Source organism: Haliotis rufescens, unplaced genomic scaffold (assembly GCF_023055435.1).
Source record: "Haliotis rufescens isolate VD_foot unplaced genomic scaffold, xgHalRufe1.0.p SCAF_72, whole genome shotgun sequence".
Lineage (NCBI taxonomy): Eukaryota > Metazoa > Mollusca > Gastropoda > Lepetellida > Haliotidae > Haliotis > Haliotis rufescens.
Genome location: NW_025964364.1, coordinates 417,327 through 443,779, shown reverse-complemented (window position 1 = coordinate 443,779; position 26,453 = coordinate 417,327). Strand labels below are relative to the sequence as shown.

Here is a 26,453-nt window from a genome sequence, read left to right as displayed (position 1 = left end):
ATATGTCCCTGTGTCACCCAGGGGGTTAAATTGTCATCAAAAGCATCTTGGTGTAAAGCAAAAGATGTAACTTTACTTTTTGTTATTATCATACTTTATTTATTGTAGATGTAACATATATATGTGCACATAAACATGCATAGCGGCCATGGCGCTTTCTCAGATGGAGTAAATATCCCCGGAGATGGCGGTTTTTTTCAAAGCTAATATTAGAGCGACAGAGCGTTATGCCTCATGACGTCATGTCCTGATGTCACAGAAGAATGACGTCACAAAGCTAAATGACAGTCTCTTGGTAACATCATGATTGAAATAAACTTCCTGTTACAGATGCTGAGTAATATGTGAGTATGATTGTGTAGAGTAGTTGCCCCTCACGAATATATCTGCTAAGATCTGTGTGTTAGCCCGGTTATTCATGACATACGTCTGTTTACCCACTGAATACCACAGGGACATATATGTCCCTCCTCTCCAACCCTCACTTTGATACAAATGTGCTTCACAGTTTGAATTCTGTGTCATTTTAGGCAAAGAAAAACTACTGAAAATAACCTCAGAAAATTAGGTACATCGTGAATCTCGCCATTTCTGACACATATAAATCACCATTCACGGCGTTATTTACAATATGTTTTTAAATCTAATTTTAAGATATTTACTCAGGGAAATGAATTTATAAAATAGCCTATGAGTATTCATGGGTATGTCTTTTATAAAAATCACCAATGATCATTCCAAAACGCCGAGAATGTTTTGGAAATTTCACCAAAGTTAACTTTCTGCCATAAGCCTATTGGACAGTGTTTACAAAATCACGTTTCACGAATGCTGGTTATGAGACGCCTAGTATATCAGGTATATAAGGTATTACAAAGATCCTTGAATTCCTCATACATTTTAGAATCAAATGAAAAATGGTCTTTATCACCAGTATAATTTGTCTAGATGAAATCAAGCGAAATAAATCAAGCGTAAAAACGAACGCTGTGCTCGGAAAACTGCACTTGTTTGAAATGTAAACAAAGATTTCACAATGTATATCACATTCTCCTATTTTGAGCTATCCTTTCGTCTTTCTGTTGCTTACATTGGCTCAACATTTTCAGAAAATGCATGAGAAGAGAATCGTAGCAAGAATTAGGGAATTAAAATTAGACACAGGGCAGTGATTTTGGTAAATTCAACAGAAATATTGTCAAATCTCCCGTTCTGTGTGACGCCATGACTGACGCAAAATCACGCACAACACATCGGTATTTATCGGAATTTCTAACTATTTCTCTTGGTTACAACGAATAACATTAAAACTAACAACAGTACACAGCTTGTCAGAATGTTTCTGATCACTTACTTGTCGCATTTATGTATATACGATTCCTGAATCTACGAAAGTCCCCTCGTAAAGTCCCGCTTACTGATGTCAGTGAACACGCCATTTTGTTAAAGTCGGGTCACCGGTAGTGATGTCATAGGTCAGCATTGTTGTACATATTTAGTATTTTTTTTATGAGGTAAAGGTCTGTGAATGAAAGTACACACGATCATTGTATCATGCTGTTTACAGTTTCAGATATGATGTAGAATTTGCATATCCTTTACATATTCTTTCCACACAATTAATTTCACTACTGCATGGATATTCGGATATTTGTCAATGTTCCTTATGATATCATACGTAGATATAGGCAACAAAATGTATGAACTTTGATAACCTGTTTGTTTAAACATTGTTTACATAAGAAATTGATACGTTAATTGTGTCGTAACCGATTTTCTCCCCTTTAGACAAGTGTTGGAAGATGAAATGTAAATGTAACTGCAACATATACGTGTTTCTTTGGTTTGTAAAAGTCAATATTGTAATTTCATATAAACAGGTTAATGAATAGCTGTTTCATTTTATTTTAAACTTAAAACTGAATATATAAATTTAATAAAATGAATAATATGTTTTGTTAAATATATATGCGCATATGTTTAAAAGAATTGTCTTGGAATTGTTTTATGTCGTTTTGCGTCGGTAATGTCGCGTTAGTGACAAACAATTTACGAATTATTTCTCACGTTTTGTATTATATAATCAATGGGTCCACTCTTTAAAAATATTGTGATCACAGGATATTAAACTGATTTCTTCATTTCTCCAAGAATTGTAAAAAGTATGAAAAATATAAACCGTGCCATGTACCCCGCTGGTTGAACCGTATACGATTATCCTGATAATTCTATATCAAAAGAACTTTCTTCGCATATTTTATTGTGTAATTCTGAAACGAGATGAAGAGAAATAATCACATAATAATGAACAAATAAATGTCCAATATTGAAAATATTTTTGTGTTTTTGAAATATTCATTCGGATATTTGATTACGTAAACTTGATGCCAAACTGGTGCGTGTCTTGTCCAATTAAGATACACGTTAAAATTATCTAATTGTTTATATACTCAAGACATTATCTACATGTAATTGTTTATATACTCAAGACATTATCTACATGTAATTAATTATCTACTCAAGACATTATCTACATGGTAAAAGCAGTCTTTCATGTTGTGTCGATAAAACGTCAAATTCCGTTTTACACATCCAGAATTTCCATACCATAAACAAATGTTAGGTGAGATATATATTTATCAAAATACCAATGTCGTCTTTTTTCGACGTCGTCAAAGACATAAAAATTTACTTCAAATATAATGGTGTCAATCTTTTTAGTAATTCATTATATTTGATTGAAAGGCTAGTCCTCCATTAATAATGGTGCAACATTAGTCAAATTACATTTGCAAAATCAGGGGAATGTTGGAATCTAAGGATTAATGTATATGTTAGATAGGGCCATCCATTCGGCTATTACTTCCTTTTCTATGAAGTACGATTTAATAATTTCTTATGTTTTGTTTTATGTCTAACGTATACAGTTTAAATATCGATATTTGTGTTGGAATAGTTTGTTCCGCGTGAATAAAACATCAAGAAAAAATGTCATCCTTATCCACATCAAATATAATACCTGACCACGTTACAATCAGCTAGTGCTAAGCAAAGCGGAGTTATTCCCCTTTCTCTTTGTGTGTTACCTCTCTGTCGTCTTCTGACGTCACAGAGGAAAATCAGTTTTCATCATTTACGGCAAGCTATTTTTTTTATTGAATGCATGACGTTATGCAAAAGCTTATAAATCCATTTGATATATATTTGTCATTCAGATATTAGGCAGTATTTTGTTCGCTCAGTTTCCGTAAAGCTGCTTAATAAAAAAATATCGCCGCACAGTACTTTTTTAAATACGATAAAAAGCGGAGAATTTGCTGTTTTTCAAAGCAGAACAAAATCTCGGAACACTTTGCAGTGTCTTTTTAACAAGCCGGTTTAATATTTTCAGTTAAATTTACAGCAATTTATATCAGACAGGAAATTTAATGTAATAAATGTTGTATTTGGGATAACACTTCCAAACACTACAAATAACACTATAACACTACAAATTCAAATACTGTTTTGGGTTGAGACCCATCCGGGATTCGGACCCACACTCTCAGGGTGAGGCACCACATCGTCAGCACACAAGGTCAGCGATCTAACCCACTCGGCCACCGAGGCTTCCACACCGCAAACATGAAAATCCGACAACTGGTAGTCTAGGTAACGTACTTTGTGGATCCCCCTGATAAGTGTAGACTGGCCCGGCTCCCATGGCCGACAGCCACGAATACACAATGCCATTTAGAAAATGGTCAAATGTATCTGGCGTTGGGTGCCTCACTCTGAGAGTGTGGGTTCGAATCCCAGATGGGATTAAATCCAAAAGAGTACCAGAATTTGTACTTTACTGAGGAAGTGTTATCCCAAATACAACATTTGTTACATATGACCACTTTCTAAATGGCATCGCGTATTCAACGGAAATTTAATATTATACAATTCTGCGTAATTTTATAGCCGTAGGTTGATCCAGTGCCGCGTTGGCGCAATTCTCGCACAACCTTCATTTTTCAGATCTTTTGAAAAACTGCGTCAGAAAAAATAACTCGGCATCCAGGGTTAAATACACATTCATCTGACACACAGCAATTATATGTATTGTTTACATATCTATCTGTTCACTTCTCGACAACCATCAACAAGTGAAACAGTCATTTGCCTATCTGCCTGCCTGTCTGTCTGTCTGTCTGTCTGTCTGTCTATTCGGTGTCTTGTTTTTCAATCAAACGTGTTTTGCCAGCGATGTATTAGAGACGTTTTGTGTGCCTATATGATCCATGTAATGACAGGTGAGTGGAAACTTTAAAAAAAGGTTAAAAAAACGGAAATAAACACAACCACACAAACTCCCTTAGTTCCGTCACCAATAGCACGGCATTCTTCAAAATTCCAATTTTCTCCAAAATTCAATGAGCAACCCTAAAGTCTCTCTCTCTCTCTCTCTCTCTCTCTCTCTCTCTCTCTCTCTCTCTCTCTCTCTCTCTCTGATTGTTAGGAGCTGTGACAACTGGTGAACTGGATACATGTGTTATTTTCAACATTTGGATGAAGAGCGAGATTCCTGATATTGTTGCAGAGGGTGAGCATGGAATGATGTCGGCCCCCCCTACATCCAAGGCCGCGACGGGAGGGGCTGATGCCCAACGGGAGATCGATGCGTACCGGAAGGAAAAAGAAGAGGCGGTGGCGGAGTTGGCCAAGGTCAAGACGGACCTGGAGCAGGTCAAGAAGAAGCTCGCTGAGCTTCAAATACTTCAAGAAATTGAGAAGGGTATCAAGGAAAAGGTACATTCGGGTCCTCTCGGCTTAATTGTTCCGTTACCTACGTAATACGTGGGGCGGTGGGGTAGCCTAGTGGTTAAAGCGTTCGCTCGTCACGCCGAAGACCCGGGTTCGATTCCCCACGTGGGTACAATGCGTGAAGCCCATTTCTGGTGTTCCCCGCCGTGATATTGCTGGAACATTGCTAAAAGCGGCGTAATAACATACTCAATCACTCACTCGTAATACCTTGGCTAGCGATTTTGTGTTATTGAATTATGCCACTGTAATAATGAGGCATATCATATCATATCATATCATATCATAACATATCATATCATATCATTTCATATCATATCATATCATATCATATCATATCATATATCATATATCATATATCATATATCATATCATATCATATCATATCATATCTCACGCAACATTAATCGTGCCTGCTGGCTTTTTGCGTTGTGTGATGTTGTCGTCACCCGAACCATTGAAATAGTGAGTCCAGTTCCAATATAGGTTCCTGGCACTGCGAATTGGATGAGCAGCCCGGACAAGATCACAGGGCACGAACCTGGGCACGAACCTGGTACATGACTGTTTTGCGAAAAAAAATACTTTCCAAAACTTGATAGAATTCAACCAAATATCTATTAATAAATTTTTTAACAATGCCCCGTTTGTTGACGCTTTCGCTACAGTACTACAGTAGTCAATTGTCACGTGACCAGGTTATAACTTGTAGCGTGTTTGAATTCGGACGATAGATCAATAAAAACTGATGCATTTGAACCAATTACATTTTAGATACTTACTTTTCAAATACGACCTGTATTTGAATAATAAGTCTCTAAAATGTAATTGATGACATGATAATGAATACACCAGCTATGTGTTGAGATAATTTGAGATAAATGTTGACGTAATCCAACCATGTTTGGTTATTTATACCTGACGTAAGAGAAAACCCCAGGCGAGAAAATCAAATGGCCGGTCCCAAGACTTCCATAATTGGTATCCGATAGAGAGCTACAAAGATCTACGTCATACGTTGCTACAGAAAATATATCTACGTCACACATTGCTACAGCTCATATCTGCGTCACACATTGCTACAGTACATATATCTACGTCACTGGCTGCTACAACACATATGTCTACGTCACACATTTCTACAGCACATATATATCTACGTCACACATTGCTACAGCTCATAGATCGTCGTCACGCATTGCTACAGTACATATATCTACGTCACACATTGCTACAATACATAAATCTACGTCACTGGCCGCAACAACACATATATCTACAACACACATTGCTACAGCTCATATCTACGTCACGCATTGCTACAATACATATATCTACGTCACTGGCTGCAACAACGCATATATCTACGTCACACATTGCTACAGCTCATAGATCTACGTCACACATTGTTACAGTACATATATCTACGTCACACAAGGCTACATCACGCATCTACGTCACTGGCTGCTACAACACATATATCAACGTCACACATTTCTACAGCACATATATATCTACATCACACATTGCTACAGGTCATAGATCTACGTCACACATTGCTAAAGTACATATATCTACGTCACACATGGTTACAATACATATATATCTACGTCCCTGGCTGCTACAACACATATATCTACGTCACACATTGTTACAGTACATATATCTACGTCACACATTGCTACATCACACATCTACGTCACTGGCTGCTACAACACATATATCAACGTCACACATTTCTACAGCACATATATATCTACGTCACACATTGCTACAGGTCATAGATCTACGTCACACATTGCTAAAGTACACATATCTACGTCACACATGGTTACAATACATATATATCTACGTCCCTGGCTGCTACAACACATATATCTACGTCACACATTGTTACAGTACATATATCTACGTCACACATTGCTACAACACACATCTACGTCACTGGCTGCTACAACACATATATCTACGTCACACATTGCTACAACACACATCTACGTCACTGGCTGCTACAACACATATATCTACGTCACACATTGCTACAACACACATCTACGTCACTGGCTGCTACAACACACATCTACGTCACTGGCTGCTACAACATATATATCTACGTCACACATTGCTACAACACACATCTACGTCACTGGCTGCTACAACACACATCTACGTCACTGGCTGCTACAACATATATATCTACGTCACACATTGCTACAACACATATCTACGTCACTGGCTGCTATAACACATATATCTACGTCACTGGCTGCTACAACATATATATCTACGTCACACATTGCTACAACACATATCTACGTCACTGGCTGCTATAACACATATATCTACGTCACTGGCTGCTACAGCTCATATCTACGTCACTGGCTGCTATAACACATATATCTACGTCACACATTGCTACAGCTCATATCTACGTCACTGGCTGCAACAACACATATATCTACGTCACAGATTGTTACAATACATATATCTACGTCACACATTGCTACAACACATATCTATGTCACTGGCTGCTACAACACATATATCTACGTCACACATTGTTACAATACATATATCTACGTCACACATTGCTACTTCACATATACCTACGTCACTGGCTGCTACAACACATATATCTACGTCACACATTGCTACAATACATATATCTACGTCACACTTTGCTTCTTCACATATATCTACGTCGCTGGCTGCAACAACAAATATATCTACGTCACATATTTGCTACAACACATATATCTACGTCACACATTGCTACTTCACATATACCTACGTCGCTGGCTTCAACAACACATATATCTACGTCACACATTGCTACAACTTACATCTACTTTACTGGCTGCTACAACACATATATCTACGTCACACATTTTTACAGCACATATATATCTACGTCACACATTGCTACAACACACATCTACGTCACTGGCTCATTTATCTTCGCCAAACACTGCTACAACACATTTATCTACGTCACACATTAAACACATAGAGTAACAACACATAGTCACATGACACAGTATGACACAATATTGTAGTCACGTGATATTAAACTGTAAAATCATATAGTTGGCATTAATTTCACACCCTCAAATAGAAAATTTAATATTCTACGTTAGAGGTAGTCCCAGTGAGGCAATTCTCGCACAGCGTTCACTTTTCAGAACTGGTCAGTAAAACAGTGACGAGGCTAGGGGTCATATAGTAACACGATCTACTGTTCAGGACCATGTCTCCGTAATATGATTGCGTCACATATAGAGAGATGTTAACATTTGTAAACAGTTTCACCTCACACAGGAGTGTCACCACTTCTGTTCTCGGTATTAGCGCTCAGTAACAATGCCAGCAATACGCTACAGGCGGAAAGGTCTTACTTTGTCTGGTTCACTAACATTTGGAACTGTGCCGTGCTTGAACGTTGTGATCGCATGTGGAAACAAAGACTACCCACAGACTACGACACAGACTACGACACAGACTACGACACAGACTCGACACAGACTACCCACAGACTACGACACAGACTCGACACAGACTACCCACAGACTACCAACAGACTACGACACAGACTCGACACATACTACTCCACAGACTATTCCACAGACTATTCCACAGACTACGACACAGACTACCCACAGACTACCCACAGATTACGACACAGACTACGACACAGAATACGACACAGACTACCCACAGACTACCCACAGACTACCCACAGATTACGACACAGACTACCCGCAGACTACGACAGAGACTACAACACAGACGACACAGACTACCCACAGACTACGACACAGACTACGACACAGACTACCCACAGACTACGACACAGACTACGACACAGACTACGACACAGACTACCCACAGACTACCCACAGACTACCCACAGACTACGACACAGACTACGACACAGACTACCCACATACTACGACACAGACTACGACACAGATTACGACACAGACTACGACACAGACTACCCACAGACTACCCACAGACTACCCACACACTACCCACAGACTACGACACAGACTACGACACAGACTACCCACAGACTACGACACAGACTACGACACAGACTTCCCACAGACTACGACACAGACTACGACACAGACTTCCCACAGACTACCCACAGACTACCCACAGACTACCCACAGACTACGAGACAGACTACGACACAGACTACCCACAGACTATGACACAGACTACGACACAGACTACGACACAGACTACCCACAGACTACCCACAGACTACGACACAGACTTCTCACAGACTACGACACAGACTACGACACGGACTACCCACAGACTAACAACAGACTACCCACAGACTACCCACAGACTACCCACAGACTACCCACAGACTACGACACAGACTACGACACAGACTAGGACACAGACTACCCACAGACTACCCACAGACTACCCACAGACTACGACACAGACTACGACACAGACTACGACACAGACTACCCACAGACTACGACACAGACTACCCACAGACTACGACACAGACTACGCCACAGACTACGACACAGACTACGACACAGACTACCCACAGACTACAACACAGACTACGACACAGACTACCCACAGACTACGACACAGACTTCCCAAAGACTACCCACAGACTACGACACAGACTACGACACAGACTATGACACAGACTACGACACAGACTACCCACAGACTACGACACAGACTACGACACAGACTACGACACAGACTACCCACAGACTACGACACAGACTACCCACAGACTACGACACAGACTTCCCACAGACTACGACACAGACTACGACACAGACTACGACACAGACTACCCACAGACTACAACACAGACTACCCACAGACTACGACACAGACTACGACACAGACCATACACAGACTACCCACAGACTACGCACAGACTACCCACAGACTACGACACAGACTACGACACAGACTACCCACAGACTACGACACAGACTACGACACAGACTACGACACAGACTACGACACAGACTACCCACGGACTACGACACAGACTACCCACAGACTACGACACAGACTACCCACAGACTACCCACAGACTACGACACAGACTACGACACAGACTACGACACAGACTACGACACAGACTACCCACAGACTACCCACAGACTACGGCACAGACTACGACACAGACTACGACACAGACTACGACACAGACTACGACACAGACTACCCACAGACTACGACACAGACTACGACACAGATTATGACACAGACTACCCACAGACTACGACACAGACTACGACACAGACTTCCAACAGACTACGACACAGACTACGACACAGACTACCCACAGACTACAACACAGAATACCCACTCTACCGACAGACTACCCACAGACTACGACACAGACTTCCCACAGACTACGACACAGACTACAACACAGACTACCCACAGACTACGACACAGACTACCCACAGACTACCCACAGACTACCCACAGACTACCCATAGACTACCCACAGACTACGACACAGACTACGACACAGACTACGACACAGACTACCCGCAGACTACCCACAGACTACGACACAGACTACGACACAGACTACCCACAGACTACAACACAGACTACCCACAGACTACCCACAGACTACGACACAGACTACGACACAGACTACCCACAGACTACGACACAGACTACGACACAGACAACGACACAGACTACGACACAGACTACCCACAGACTACCCACAGACTACGACACAGACTACCCACAGACTACCCACAGACTACCCACAGACTACGACACAGACTACGACACAGACTACGACACAGACTTCACACAGACTACGACACAGACTTCACACAGACTTCCCACAGACTACGACACAGACTACCCACAGACTACAACATAGACTACCCACAGACTACCCACAGACTACCCACAGACTACCCACAGACTACCCACAGACTACGACACAGACTTCGACACAGACTACCCACAGACTACGACACAGACTACGACACAGACTACGACACAGACTACGACACAGACTACCCACAGACTACCCACAGACTACCCACACACTACCCACAGACTACAACACAGACTACGACACAGACTACCCACAGACTACGACACAGACTACGACACAGACTTCCCACAGACTACGACACAGACTACGACACAGACTTCCCACAGACTACGACACAGACTACGACACAGACTACCCACAGACTACGAGACAGACTACGACACAGACTACGACACAGACTACCCACAGACTACCCACAGACTACGACACAGACTTCCCACAGACTACGACACAGACTAGGACACGGACTACCCACAGACTAACAACAGACTACCCACAGACTACCCACAGACTACCCACAGACTACGACACAGACTACGACACAGACTTCCCACAGACTACGACAAAGACTACGACACAGACTACCCACAGACTACGACACAGACTACCCACAGACTACCCACAGACTACGACACAGACTACAACACAGACTTCACACAGACTACGACACAGACTTCACACAGACTACGACACAGACTACCCACAGACTACGACACAGACTACGACACAGACTACCCACAGACTACCCACAGACTACGACACAGACTACGACACAGACTTCACACAGACTACAACACAGACTTCACACAGACTACGACACAGACTACCCACAGACTACGACACAGACTACGACACAGACTACCCACAGACTACGACACAGACTACGACACAGACTACGACACAGACTACGACACAGACTTCACACAGACTACGACACAGACCTCACACAGACTACGACACAGACTACCCACAGACTACGACACAGACTACCCACAGACTACGACACAGACTACCCACAGACTACGACACAGACTACCCACAGACTACGACACAGACTGCGACACAGACTACCCACAGACTATGACACAGACTACGACACAGACTACCCACAGACTACCCACAGACTACGACACAGACTACCCACAGACTACGACACAGACTACCCACAGACTACCCACAGACTACGACACAGACTACCCACAGACTACGACATACCCTACGACACAGACTACCCACACACTACCCAGAGACTACGACACAGACTATGACACAGACTACCCACAGACTACGACACAGACTACCCACAGACTACCCACAGACTACGACACAGACTGCGACACAGACTACGACACAGAGAATGACACAGACTACCCACAGACTACCCACAGACTACGACACAGACTACCCACAGACTACCCACAGTCTACGACACAGACTACGACACAGACTACCCACAGACTTCGACACACACTACCCACAGACTACGACACAGACTATGACACAGACTACGACACAGACTATGACACAGACTACCCACAGACTACGACAAGTCTAAGCACAGACTACCCACAGAATACGACACAGACTACGACACAGAGAACGACACAGACTACCCACAGACTACCCACAGACTACGACATAGACTATGACACAGATTACGACACACACTACCCACAGACTACGACACAGACTACCCACAGACTACCCACAGACTACGACACAGACTACGACACAGACTACGACACAGACTACCCACAGACTACGACACAGACTTCCTACAGACTACCCAGAGACTACGACACACACTACCCACACACTACCCACACACTATGACACACACTACCCACACACTACCCACAGACTACGACACACACTACCCACAGACTACGACACAGACTATGACACACACTACCCACAGACAATGACACAGACTACGACAAAGACTACCCACAGACTATGACAAAGACTACCCACAGACTACGACACACACTACCCACAGACCACAACTGTCTGTCACATTTTACCCTCCACGTCAAAGCTGGTTAACAATAAAAAAAATTAAGATGGCAAGGAAAGTGTTGTAACTCTCTATGGGAGGTAACTCTTGTCAACTTGTCGGACATAACACATTTGAAAGTATATATGAAAGTATTATGACAATTATGGTAAGTACAATTCTTTCACTTTTCAATAGATATAAGATGTGATAAGGCCCTTTTTTGTCCACGGGATGTGCTTAATTGAAGAAATGAGGAGAAAATAGAGATCGTTATGAAAGTTATCAGATGTATTCGTATGAATAAGAATAAGATTTTATTTGTTTCAACACTTGCATCAGCGTGTGTCGCAAACACTGATGTGTTAGGTTTAGCTGCACTCGTGGGTTTTCACATCAGTAGACGACAGGTTCATCTCGCCTAATGACCGGCCGGGTATGTAGGCAATGTGGCGGTCCGAGTGTATCTATGTAAGTATACGTGCCTCGGTATAAGATTTTGTGACACACACAACAAAGGAATGTCAGTTAGGCAAATGAGTCAGACAGGTTGGGTCGCGTTATCTCGGGGTGTCGCGTTATCTCGGGGTGTCGCGAGGTTGCATCCGGGAATGGGGGAATCCCCTGCAGGTGTCATGTTGGTAGTTCGTGGCTTTTAATTGGATTACTTCTATATATGGGCATACCGACGTCTTCTGTTCATCTGCAAATCGGGGTGCGTGATGGTGGGGGGATGTTGTGATGGGGAATATTTTTTCTCTCGAATGGTCATATATATATATATATATAGATACATAGATAGATAGATATACTGTGTGTGTGTGTGGGGGGGGGGGGGGGGGGGGGCTGGGTGGAGAGAACCCATGCTTGCCGTAAAAGGCGACTATTCTGGTAGTAAGAGGCGACTAACGGGATCGGGTGGTCAGGCTCGCTGACTTGGTTGATGCATGTCATCGTATCCCAATTACGTGGGTCGATGCTCATGATGTCAATCACTGGATTCTCTGGTCCTGACTCGATTATTTACAGACCGCCGTCATATATCTGGAATATTGCTGAGTGCGGCGTTAAACAACAAAGAAACCAAACAATGTGTGTGTGCGTGCGTGCGTGCGTGCGTGCGTGCGTGCGTGCGTGCGGGTTGGGTGTAAACGCTACTTATTCCAGTATTTCATTTAGATCCCGTCGTCTCAGTGTAAAGTCGGACATCAGCCCAGAGTCAGGCAGGCCGTACACGCTGATCTTAAAATAACCCGCACGGGTCTGGCACTGGAGGACTAATGATCAAATCGGGCGAATGTGGGATTCGACCCCATGATTCTCAGTGATAGATGCTGTGGTTTATCACAGTTAGTTCAAGCTATATAGGTCCACCAGAAATTACCTTCCACTTCTTTGAAATACTCTTATCGTCAACTTTGACACAGTGACAATGTCACACAGTTGAAACCAACTGCAGCCTGGGGCTGTTACAACATGGCGTCCCACACACTATCACGTGATAAAATAACAAACAACTGAATAAACTGGAACTATATTTAATTATGTGCCCAATCTAAACATTATCTTAATGGAAAGTGATGATTCGAAATGGCCTCTTAAAGGGCAAGTAAAGTGAAAAAAATGATTGCGATGTTTTTGCGAATATCACTTTTCCTTAATACATTTAGTCATTTTCCGAGAAACCTACAAGGGGGCGTGTTCTAAAGCTACCGGCGCAGCGGTGACAGCTGTTTTCATTGGCTGATAGGGGCGGTGGGGTAGCCTAGTGGTTAAAGCGTTCGCTCGTCACGCCGAAGACCCGGGTTCGATTCCCGACACGGGTACAATGTGTGAAGCCCATTTCGCCGTGATATTGCTGGAACATTGCTGAAACTCGCTCACTCATTGGCTGATAGGTTTGCCGCGTTTATCTATCTTGAAATTCTTAGCCCTTCTCTGTCTACTCTTTCTACAACTGCTGTTGATCCTACCAACAAAACAACACATTTCATACATGTGTTGAATGTGTGAAACGACCTTTGATCTTGACATTGGATGAGCAGACAGAAACAACACAACGTTTGACAGAATCCGATGCAGAAGCAGGCCGACTGGGCGTCGGCCCGTTCGTCATGATCGTTGAAATTGCGCAGCGCGTGAAACACCGGGAACCCGTGTTAACCTGTACTTAGGGCTATCCCCTTACTGGGGGAATTTTTCGTGTTGGGGACGATTTCGCGTGTCTTTTTTATCGTGGCCTTTAAATGCAACTTGTACATCGTGAATATAACAAATGATGGGGGGTCGATATGTATTCAAGTGATGTATTGACGATGCTAGTTTCATTAATAGAGATTATTACACGAGCACGAGTGTCGTCAAACCAGTATGACACAAATGCGAGTATATGTATTTCTTTAGAACCCATTCTTTCTTAATCCTTTTGAGCTCCCCTTTAGAAATGCACTGATCACGACCGCCGTCTTAGAAATCAAAGCGACAAAACCCTTCCATATTTATCTCTGCCAAAAGCAAAGTCAACTGTTTGATTCCGACTATATCACGAGGATGTGTTTATGAATCACTATCAAATATAATAGTGATGATACCAGGTGTTCGCGAAAAGGTGAGCGTATCCTGCCACACCGATGACACCAGTCACAAACACAAGTAGAGGCAAGTCAATTCTTCGCCTGAAACTAATACAGGAACATATGGAACAAGTCGAACTAAGGAATCATTTTTGGCACTAATGCGTCAAATTTGGAAATGTCCTCCACGTGTCTACCATAAACCTTCTTGAAAACTTTACTGTAGGCCTTGAATCTTTTAGCCTTGATCAAACAACTTCTAAACAAGAGACGTATGACGCTCATTGAAATCTTGGTAGAAATGCTCGATTTTACCTCAAAAGTTGTGAAGTGTAGACGTCAAGGGCTTGAGCTGCAGGAAAACAACAATTGTCAAATAACGTCAATACTCTTCAGCTATGACGTCGTTTCTTGTGGGACGCCCTTACGTCACAATAAGATTCGAATGACGTCAACAATGCCGTCTGGATGACGGAAACAATACACTGTTGTCTCGTGACGTTATATGACCCTAGGGCACATATGGTTTTTATGAACCCCGATATGTTTGCCCTCGTAGGTAATAAATATAGAATACTAAACGAGCTCCCGTGTAATACCAATTTTATGAAACGTGTGAATAGTTCTGGTATCCGACGAGCGAAAATTGGTTTTACACGGGAGCGAGTTTAGTATTTTATTTATTACTGGCCATTTATAACGTTTTTAGAATTATACTGTTGAGTGTGAATAGGCTGACATCTACACGATCCACGGCATAATCCAACTGAGTTTAACACAGTAATACTTCAAATACGTCAAAAGTTGAAACGTATGAATTTAATTCAGGCGTCCGTTCCACAAAATTATCGTAGCGTTAAGGTTATCGCAACTCATATACTTTAACTTAGACCAACGACTGTCGTTGCGCTACCGTACGATCGCCTTGTGGAACGGGGCCTTGCACCTCAAAGTTTACAATCACGTCACAATACCCGATGACGTAATTTGTGGAATTTTGTTGCAAGATCCTACGGCGAAACAATGCCATGTGACGTCAACCTAGCAACATGGTTGCTGGGGTCACCGAGTGTGCATAAGCTCCTCTCAGTGATCTATCATCTCCACACGCAATGTCGTTGAATAAGCCAAGGGATGTTGAGAGCTTTCAATATTTGTTCGTGAAACGTGTTCCGAGATTACATAAGCACGCGTTTTGGTATTACACAATGTGTAATACAGCTGTATGTTTATTAAACGGGTGATCTCTTCACGGGCAAGTAATAAAAAGAATAATTACACAATTGTTATTGTGTTGTCAGCAGGCGAATAAGTCTTCCTCGGCCAGCAAGAAAAAGAAGAAAAAGGAGAAGGATAGTCTGGGACTGAGCACGTCTCCTTCACTCAGCCCCTCCGCCCAGCTCCTCCTCAGCCTGGCCACCCCGGCCTGCAAACACCCCAAGATACCCGGGATAGAAGATGACGAGGATTCCAAGGCATTCTACTCGGTATGTAAAGATTGACATTCTACACGGTATGTACAGATTCACATTCTACACGGTATGTACAGATTGACATTCTACACAGTATGTAAAGATTGACATTCTACACGGTATGTACAGATTGACATTCTACACGGTATGTACAGATTCACATTCTACACGGTATGTATAGATTCACATTCTACACGATATGTACAGATTGACATTCTACACGGTATGTACAGATTGACATTCTACACGGTATGTACAGATTCACATTCTACACAGTATGTAAAGATTGACATTCTACATGGTATGTACAGACTGACATTCCACATAGAATGTACAGATTCACATTCTACACGGTATGTACAGATTCACATTCTACACAGTATGTTTCTGGTGTCCCCCGCCGTGATATTGCTGGAATATTGCTAAAAGCGGCGTAAAACCAAACTCAGTCAGTCTACACAGTATGTACAGATTGACATTCTACACTGTATGTACAGACTCACATTCTACACGGTACGTACAGATTCACATTCTACACTGTATGTACAGATTGACATTCTACACGGTATGTACAGATTCACATTCTACGCGGTATGTACAGATTCACATTCTACACGGTATGTACAGATTCACATTCTACGCGGTATGTACAGATTCACATTCTATACGGTATGTACAGATTCACATTCTACACAGTATGTACAAATTCACATTTTACACAGTATGTACAGATTGACATTCTACACAATATTTACAGATTGACATTCTACACGGTATGTACAGATTCACATTCTACACGGTATGTACAGATTCACATTCTACACTGTATGTACAGACTCACATTCTACACGGTATGTACAGATTGACATTCTACACAGTACGTACAGATTGACATTCTACACGGTATGTACAGATTGACATTCTACACGGTATGTACAGATTCACATTCTACACGGTATGTACAGATTGACATTCTACACGGTATGTACAGATTCACATTCTACGCAATATGTACAGACTCACATTCTACACGGTATGTACAGATTCACATTCTACACGGTATGTACAGATTGACATTCTACACTGTATGTACAGATTGACATTCTACACGGTATGTACAGATTCACATTCTACGCGGTATGTACAGATTGACATTCTACAAAGTATGTACAGATTGACATTCTACGCAGTATGTACAGATTCACATTCTACACGGTATGTACAGATTGACATTCTACACAGTATGTACAGATTGACATTCTACACAGTATGTACAGACTCACATTCTACACGGTATGTACAGACTCACATTCTACACAGTATGTACAGATTGACATTCTACACGGTATGTACAGATTGACATTCTACACGATATGTACAGATTCACATTCTACACAGTATGTACAGACTGACATTCTACAAAGTATGTACAGATTGACATTCTACACGGTATGTACAGATTGACATTCTACACGGTATGTACAGATTCCCAATCTACACAATATGTACAGATTGACATTCTACACGGTATGTACAGATTCACATTCTACTCAGTATGTACAGATTCACATTCTACACGGTATGTACAGACTCACATTCTACACTGTATGTACAGACTCACATTCTACACGGTATGTACAGATTGACATTCTACACAGTATGTACAGACTCACATTCTACACTGTATGTACAGACTCACATTCTACACTGTATGTACAGACTCACATTCTACACTGTATGTACAGACTCACATTCTACACTGTATGTACAGACTCACATTCTACACTGTATGTACAGACTCACATTCTACACAGTATGTACAGATTGACATTCTACACAGTATGTACAGACTCACATTCTACACAGTATGTAAAGATTGACATTCTACAAAGTATGTACAGATTGACATTCTACACTGTATGTACAGACTCACATTCTACACAGTATGTAAAGATTGACATTCTACAAAGTATGTACAGATTGACATTCTACACGGTATGTACAGATTCACATTCTACACTGTATGTACAGACTCACATTCTACACCGATGTACAGACTCACATTCTACACTGTATGTACAGACTCACATTCTACACTGTATGTACAGACTCACATTCTACACTGTATGTACAGACTCACATTCTACACTGTATGTACAGACTCACATTCTACACAGTATGTACAGACTCACATTCTACACAGTATGTAAAGATTGACATTCTACATGGTATGTACAGATTGACATTCTACACGGTATGTACAGATTCACATTCTACAAAGTATGTACAGATTGACATTCTACACGGTATGTACAGATTCACATTCTACGCGGTATGTACAGATTCACATTCTACACTGTATGTACAGATTCACATTCTACACTGTATGTACAGATTGACATTCTACACAGTATGTACAGATTCACATTCTAAGCGGTATGTACAGATTGACATTCTACACGGTATGTACAGATTGACATTCTACGCGGTATGTACAGATTGACATTCTACAAAGTATGTACAGATTCACATTCTACGCAGTATGTACAGATTCACATTCTACACAGTATGTACAGATTCACATTCTACACGGTATGTACAGATTGACATTCTACACTGTATGTACAGATTGACATTCTACACGGTATGTACAGATTCACATTCTACACGGTATGTACAGATTGACATTCTACACTGTATGTACAGACTCACATTCTACACAGTATGTAAAGATTGACATTCTACAAAGTATGTACAGATTGACATTCTACACTGTATGTACAGACTCACATTCTACACAGTATGTAAAGATTGACATTCTACAAAGTATGTACAGATTGACATTCTACACGGTATGTACAGATTCACATTCTACACTGTATGTACAGACTCACATTCTACACAGTATGTAAAGATTGACATTCTACATGGTATGTACAGATTGACATTCTACACGGTATGTACAGATTGACATTCTACACTGTATGTACAGATTGACATTCTACACGGTATGTACAGATTCACATTCTACGCGGTATGTACAGATTGACATTCTACACTGTATGTACAGACTCACATTCTACACGGTATGTACAGATTCACATTCTACAAAGTATGTACAGATTGACATTCTACACAGTATGTACAGATTCACATTCTACACGGTATGTACAAATTCACATTCTACAAAGTATGTACAGATTCACATTCTACACGGTATTGATAATTGACTTTCTACACAGTATGTACAGATTCACATTCTACACAGTATGTACAGATTCACATTCTACACAGTATGTACAGATTGACATTCTACACAATATGTACAGATTGACATTCTACACGGTATGTACAGATTCACATTCTACGCCGTTTGTACAGATTCACATTCTACACAGTATGTACAGATTCACATTTTACACAGTATGTACAGATTGACATTTTACACGGTATGTACAGATTCACATTCTACACGGTATGTACAAATTGACATTCTACGCCGTTTGTACAGATTCACATTCTACGCCGTTTGTACAGATTCACATTCTACACAGTATGTACAGATTCACATTTTACACGGTATGTACAGATTGACATTTTACACGGTATGTACAGATTCACATTCTACACGGTATGTACAGATTGACATTCTACGCCGTTTGTACATTGCGTATGTAACATTCGTGTAACACCCACCCTGTCTGGAGGCCAGAAAGAGGATATCATTATGTTAGGTTTGTTGGGTGTGGTGGGTAACATCCTCGAAGTGTGTCAATGTTGGCAGAAAGAAACAGTCCACTGTATAGACTATCTCACAGTCCCTGAACCATATTATTTTCCCTTCCGCCTACTGTCATGCAAAATGCCCTAAATGAAGCATGTCTAGATTTTCCGCAGGTTCTGAATCTCCCATCTCAGTGGATCTCCTTTCAATTAAAATAGTTATTTGATTCTAGAGAGACTAAGCGTTAGTCTAGTAACTGTAATGGAGGCAAATTATTGTCTGTGAAGACAATGAGGTACTAATGTATGTTTCCAGCGATTGTTGCGTCTGTGAAGACAATCATGATGTATGTATGTGTCCAGTGATTGTTGCGTCTGTGAAGACAATCATGATGTATGTATGTGTCCAGTGATTGTTGCGTCTGTGAAGACAATCATGATGTTTGTATGTTTCCAGAAAGTGGCGGAAGCGTTTCCAACCATGAGGTTGTCTGATGTCTTGGAAGCAGAAAAGAAGTTCCTAGCTGCTGACAAAGATCACAATGGGGTTAGTGCCTACACACACAGGATAGTGATGGTGTTCTGGGGTTGCAGTGAGAGGGGTTCTGATGTTGTCCTGGGGTTGCAGTGAGAGGGGTTCTGATGGTTTTCTGGGGTTACAGTGAGAGGGGTTCTGATGGTGTTCTTGGCTGCAGTGAGAGGGGTTCTGATGGTGTTCTGGGGTTGCAGTGAGAGGGGTTCTGATGGTGTTCTGGGGTTGCAGTGAGAGGGGTTCTGATGGTGTTCTGGGGTTACAGTGAGAAGGGTTCTGATGGTGTTCTGGGGTTGCAGTGAGAGGGGTTCTGATGGTGTTCTGGGGTTGCAGTGAGAGGGGTTCTGATGGTGTTCTAGGGTTGCAGTGAGAAGGGTTCTGATGGTGTTCTGGGCTGCAGTGAGGGGGGTTCTGATGGTGTTCTGGGGTTGCAGGGAGAAGTGTTCTGATGGTGTTCTGGGCTGCAGTGAGAAGGGTTCTGATGGTGTTTTGGGCTGCAGTGAGAAGGGTTCTGATGGTGTTCTGGGGTTGCAGTGAGAGGGGTTCTGATGGTGTTCTGGGGTTGCAGTGAGAAGGGTTCTGATGGTGTTCTGGGCTGCAGTCAGAGGGGTTCTGATGGTGTTCTGGTGTTGCAGTGAGAAGGGTTCTGATGGTGTTCTGGGCTGCAGTGAGAAGGGTTCTGATGGTGTTCTGGGCTGCAGTGAGAAGGGTTCTGATGGTGTTCTGGGGTTGCAGTGAGAGGGGTTCTGATGGTGTTCTGGGGTTGCAGTGAGATGGGTTCTGATGGTGTCCTGGGCTGCAGTGAGAGGGGTTCTGATGGTGTCCTGGGCTGCAGCGAGATGGGTTCTACTGGTGTTCTGGGCTGCAGCGAGAGGGGTTTTGATGGTGTTCTGGGGTTGCAGTGAGAGGGGTTCTGATGGTGTTTGGGGTTGCAGTGAGAGGGGTTCTGATGGTGTTCTGGGGTTGCAGTGAAAGGGGTTCTGATGGTGTTCTGGGGTTGCATTGAGAAGGGTTTTGATGGTGCTCTGGGGTTGCAGTGAGAGGGGTTCTGATGGTGTCCTGGGCTGCAGTGAGAGGAGTTCTGATGGTGTTCTGGGGCTGCAGGGGGTGGGGTTGTAGTGATGGTGTTTGGGGTTGCAGTGAGAGGGGTTCTGATGGTGTTCTGGGCTGCAGTGAGAAGGGTTCTGATGGTGTTCTGGGCTGCAGTGAGAAGGGTTCTGATGGTGTTCTGGGGTTGCAGTGAGAGGGGTTCTGATGGTGTTCTGGGGTTGCAGTGAGATGGGTTCTGATGGTGTCCTGGGCTGCAGTGAGAGGGGTTCTGATGGTGTCCTGGGCTGCAGCGAGATGGGTTCTACTGGTGTTCTGGGCTGCAGCGAGAGGGGTTTTGATGGTGTTCTGGGGTTGCAGTGAGAGGGGTTCTGATGGTGTTTGGGGTTGCAGTGAGAGGGGTTCTGATGGTGTTCTGGGGTTGCAGTGAAAGGGGTTCTGATGGTGTTCTGGGGTTGCATTGAGAAGGGTTTTGATGGTGCTCTGGGGTTGCAGTGAGAGGGGTTCTGATGGTGTCCTGGGCTGCAGTGAGAGGAGTTCTGATGGTGTTCTGGGGCTGCAGGGGGTGGGGTTGTAGTGATGGTGTTTGGGGTTGCAGTGAGAGGGGTTCTGATGGTGTTCTGGGGTTGCAGTGAGAGGGGTTCTGATGGTGTTCTGGGGTTGCATTGAGAAGGGTTTTGATGGTGCTCTGGGGTTGCAGTGAGAGGGGTTCTGATGGTGTCCTGGGCTGCAGTGAGAGGAGTTCTGATGGTGTTCTATGGTTGCAGGGGGTGGGGTTGTAGTGATGGTGTTTGGGGTTGTAGTGAGAGGGGTTCTGATGGTGTTCTGGGTCTGATGGTGATCTGGGGTTGCAGTGAGAGGGGTTCTGATGGTGTTCTGGGTCTGATGGTGTTCTGGGGTTGCAGCGAGAGGGGTTCTGATGGTGTTCTGGGGTTGCATTGAGAAGGGTTTTGATGGTGCTCTGGGGTTGCAGTGAGAGGGGTTCTGATGGTGTCCTGGGCTGCAGTGAGAGGAGTTCTGATGGTGTTCTATGGTTGCAGGGGGTGGGGTTGTAGTGATGGTGTTTGGGGTTGTAGTGAGAGGGGTTCTGATGGTGTTCTGGGTCTGATGGTGATCTGGGGTTGCAGTGAGAGGGGTTCTGTTGGTGCTCTGGGTTGCAGTGAGAGGGGTTCTGATGGTGTCCTGGGGTTGCAGTGAGAGGGGTTCTGATGGTGTTCTGGGGTTGCAGTGAGAGGGGTTCTGATGGTATTCTGGGTTGCAGGTAATTGATGTGGATGAGCTAGACCGAGTGCTGATAGTGAGCGTGACGGTGTTCACCCCCGGCAAGGTCGAGGAGATCCTCAAGGAGATGGACACAGACGGGAGTGGAACCATCGAGTTCCTGGAGGCTCTCAGTGTAAGTAATGGCGAATCCTGTATGTGTTGTCATAGAAACGCAACCTTAACATCTTAAGGTGAATGTTTGCGCTTTTCTCAATCAAATCAAAGTTGCCGTTGTCAAAGTTGCGTTCATTGTTTTGAATTTTGAAAAAAAGGGGGAATCATATAATAGGGCAATTTCTCCACCTCCGGTCTGTTAAATCTAAATCGTTAAGGTTGATCCATTATTAACGTTCTGAATGAAGAGATACGCTCTGGGTGTGTCATGGCGGACCTGGTGTCTGGTGTCTATACAATACTCCTCCAGCAGTGAACAGGCTCCTCGTGTCCCGCATGTCCCGCATGTCGCGTGGGTGAGGCACGCGGCGCGGTGGAGTTTGTCCATGGGGTTGATGTAGGGAGTTCCTGACGGCCATTACAACACGAGCATCAACACAGACTGGACTTGACAGGCAGGCATGTTTTCACCATATTAAAACACAATCGATCGATGCACAGCAGAGGGCTTGCATGGCGCTGGCAGCAGAGCTGGAAGGTCTGCATTGTGAGTGGGGGATTTGGGGGTTTCGTCAGCGCTATGGCAGCTGAAGTAGGTGTTTAAGAGCGGTTTCCCGTCCGACTTATATCCCTGGTACCAGCCATTGTGTCCCCCGATCCCCAAAGGGAAACTGGTCTGCTGGGTTTTTGACATACACCAGCATTCACAGAATCACAGAGTTTCGCCACAGAGATTCTAGGCGATACACAAACAAGTACAACATTCTAATTCTTTTCAATTGTGAATGGTGTCTCTCTGGACAACTCAAAACTGTTTATTCATAAACTTTAATGTAAATCAAGACATTCGCCGCAACCACGATGAACAATATGAATCCGATTCAATTTGAAAATGACTGAACAATGTTAGAGTAGCCAAACAAACCACCCGTGTCATTCCGGGGAAAGTCCCAGTGTGCACGGAAAGGCACGAAACGAGACGAGTGTATGCATATTGTTTCCGAGTGTTAAACGTCAACCGGAGTTCACGTAAGCCCCCACATCATATCTCGGAGGTGAATGCGGTGCCGTGTGTACAGATACGAAATCTGACCAGAGTAAATCAATGTAAGCTGTCTCTGTCACGACGAGAGATGTTGTCAGCCGTTCATTATAATTTGTCTTCGCCAGATTGCTCTGTAATGGCGATTCACCAGATTAAACTAGAATAACTGAACTGAAACGATTTTCCAAACGACCGTAGGGACAACAAGAATAACAGGCGTTGTGACATCATCATATGCAACCTCGCCAATCCACAGCGACCCCCCTCCCCCCTCCCCTGGGCTTACTGGCCCCGGAGTCAGCGCATACACGTGCATGGATCGATAGCCACCAGTCGCATCAGTCCGAAAACATTTGTTACGATCGCCTACAGCTGATAGAGACATTGTAACCATGGGAACCTTGGTTATTTCAGAACAATAACATATTTATTGGTGTTAGCGATATTGAATCAATATACTGCAATGGCCAGGGACAATGGTGTATTGGTCTATTATATACGAGTGCTAGTAAAGCCGACTGCATGCTACTTTATTGGTGTGACTTTGGCGATCTACTGATGCTATTGTAAAACACTGCTTTGAAAATATCATTTTATGCAGGTTTTGAACACCTCCAGGGCCTCATTGTTCGCGTTAAAATGATTATAGCCAAGCACCTGTTCGAGCAATATTGTTTTAAACTGGGTATTATTATATGTGTTGGCTACGGACGATGCCATTGCCTTACGTCTAATGTTATTTGGAATTGTTTAGGGCGGTTGTTGGATCGTGAGGGGATTGTTGATACCCACTTTCTTCATCACTAGTCCAGTTGTGTGACGGCCATCTGTGAACACTCGAATCTTGAGCGGACAAACCAGTGGTTGTGGGCGCGAAGACACACAATTCGCAAGACTACACAATAACCAACCGATTCCCATTTCTGTCTGCTCTTACGACCTGGGGGCAAGGGTCCTGTTCTACACAGACCAGCTTTAGGAAATAAATCAGGACATCTTTCCCCTGACCTTTCCAGTACCAGGAAAGACTGCGTTTGCTAGTGATGACACCCCAACCGATGTCTGTCCGGGAAAGAACAATGGTTCTCCTCGAATATTCCGTGTGTTGTATCTACTTTTTATCGTGGGATAAATATCCTGGATCCATTCGCTATCAGAGCTTCGATTTAGGCACGAAAAACAACAATTAGCATCCTTGTAAGTGCAGTGTGTTATATCAGATGCAATATTGGCTATTGGTGAGAAAAGTATGGGTTCTTAACTGTTCAGGGTCCCGTTCCACCAAGCGATCTTAGCGCTAAGATGATCGTAACGCCCATTCTTTAATATAAGCTTACGAAAGTCGTGGCTCTACGATAGCTTTGTGGTACGGGTCCCAGTTTGTTAAAGCCAAATACATAGCGTCTTCAGTTGCCATGGGTACTGGTCGGGAAGTCGACGGGGTAAATGAAATACACGCAGGGGTTACCAAACGGCGGCTTTACCAGAGGCAGTGTAAGGTGTGCCACTCTCGGCTGGGCGGATGTCATCCCTGGTCCTGTTTTCAGGTGATGGAGAAACTATCCCACAACCGGCGGATAAACCTACCGGATCAGGTAAAGCACCAACAGGGGAAGGTCTGCTCCGTCCAATGATGGCGTGAAGACAGCGCGCAAATAAATGTTTGAGATATATATATTGGAACTCGTTTTTTTGTTGTTCGCAAAGCACAACGGGGGTATTAATCCTAATCACATTAATGTGGGGGTCTCTGTGAACCAGCATAGAGCCTACTGATGGACGGCCACACTATGGTCTGGTGACCACACGTCGGACATCCAGCCAGATCAACAGTGTCACATCGTGTCCAAGCAAAATGGGAATGATAACTTCCGTTCTACTCCCAAACGAGGCACCAATATGAGTGAATTAGGTGTTGTATGTTTCTAACCAATATGAAGTGTGCGACCCAGAGGCTTAGTTCCCGCTTGTTTCTGGAAAAACATGAGTCAGTGAGTGAAGTAGGTCTCATTTGTTTGACCAATATGC

At 43.3% G+C, this 26,453-nt stretch overlaps 1 protein-coding gene across 2 annotated transcripts; it reads left to right on the top strand.

The window, feature by feature from the left end:
- The first annotated feature begins 252 nt into the window (after positions 1 to 252).
- LOC124125391 (calmodulin-like protein 8) lies at positions 253 to 26,098 on the top strand. Of its 2 annotated transcripts, none has more exons than XM_046488702.1 (6): positions 253 to 344; positions 4,568 to 4,776; positions 16,534 to 16,716; positions 20,882 to 20,971; positions 23,265 to 23,399; positions 25,973 to 26,098. In XM_046488702.1, exons 2-6 carry the CDS (start codon positions 4,582 to 4,584, stop codon positions 26,057 to 26,059), a joined length of 690 nt encoding a protein of 229 aa, XP_046344658.1. In that variant the 5' UTR covers positions 253 to 344; positions 4,568 to 4,581; the 3' UTR covers positions 26,060 to 26,098. The 2 variants fall into 2 exon arrangements, with proteins under 2 accessions (XP_046344658.1, XP_046344657.1); XM_046488701.1 differs by having other exon boundaries at positions 16,531 to 16,716.
- Positions 26,099 to 26,453: the final 355 nt, after the last annotated feature.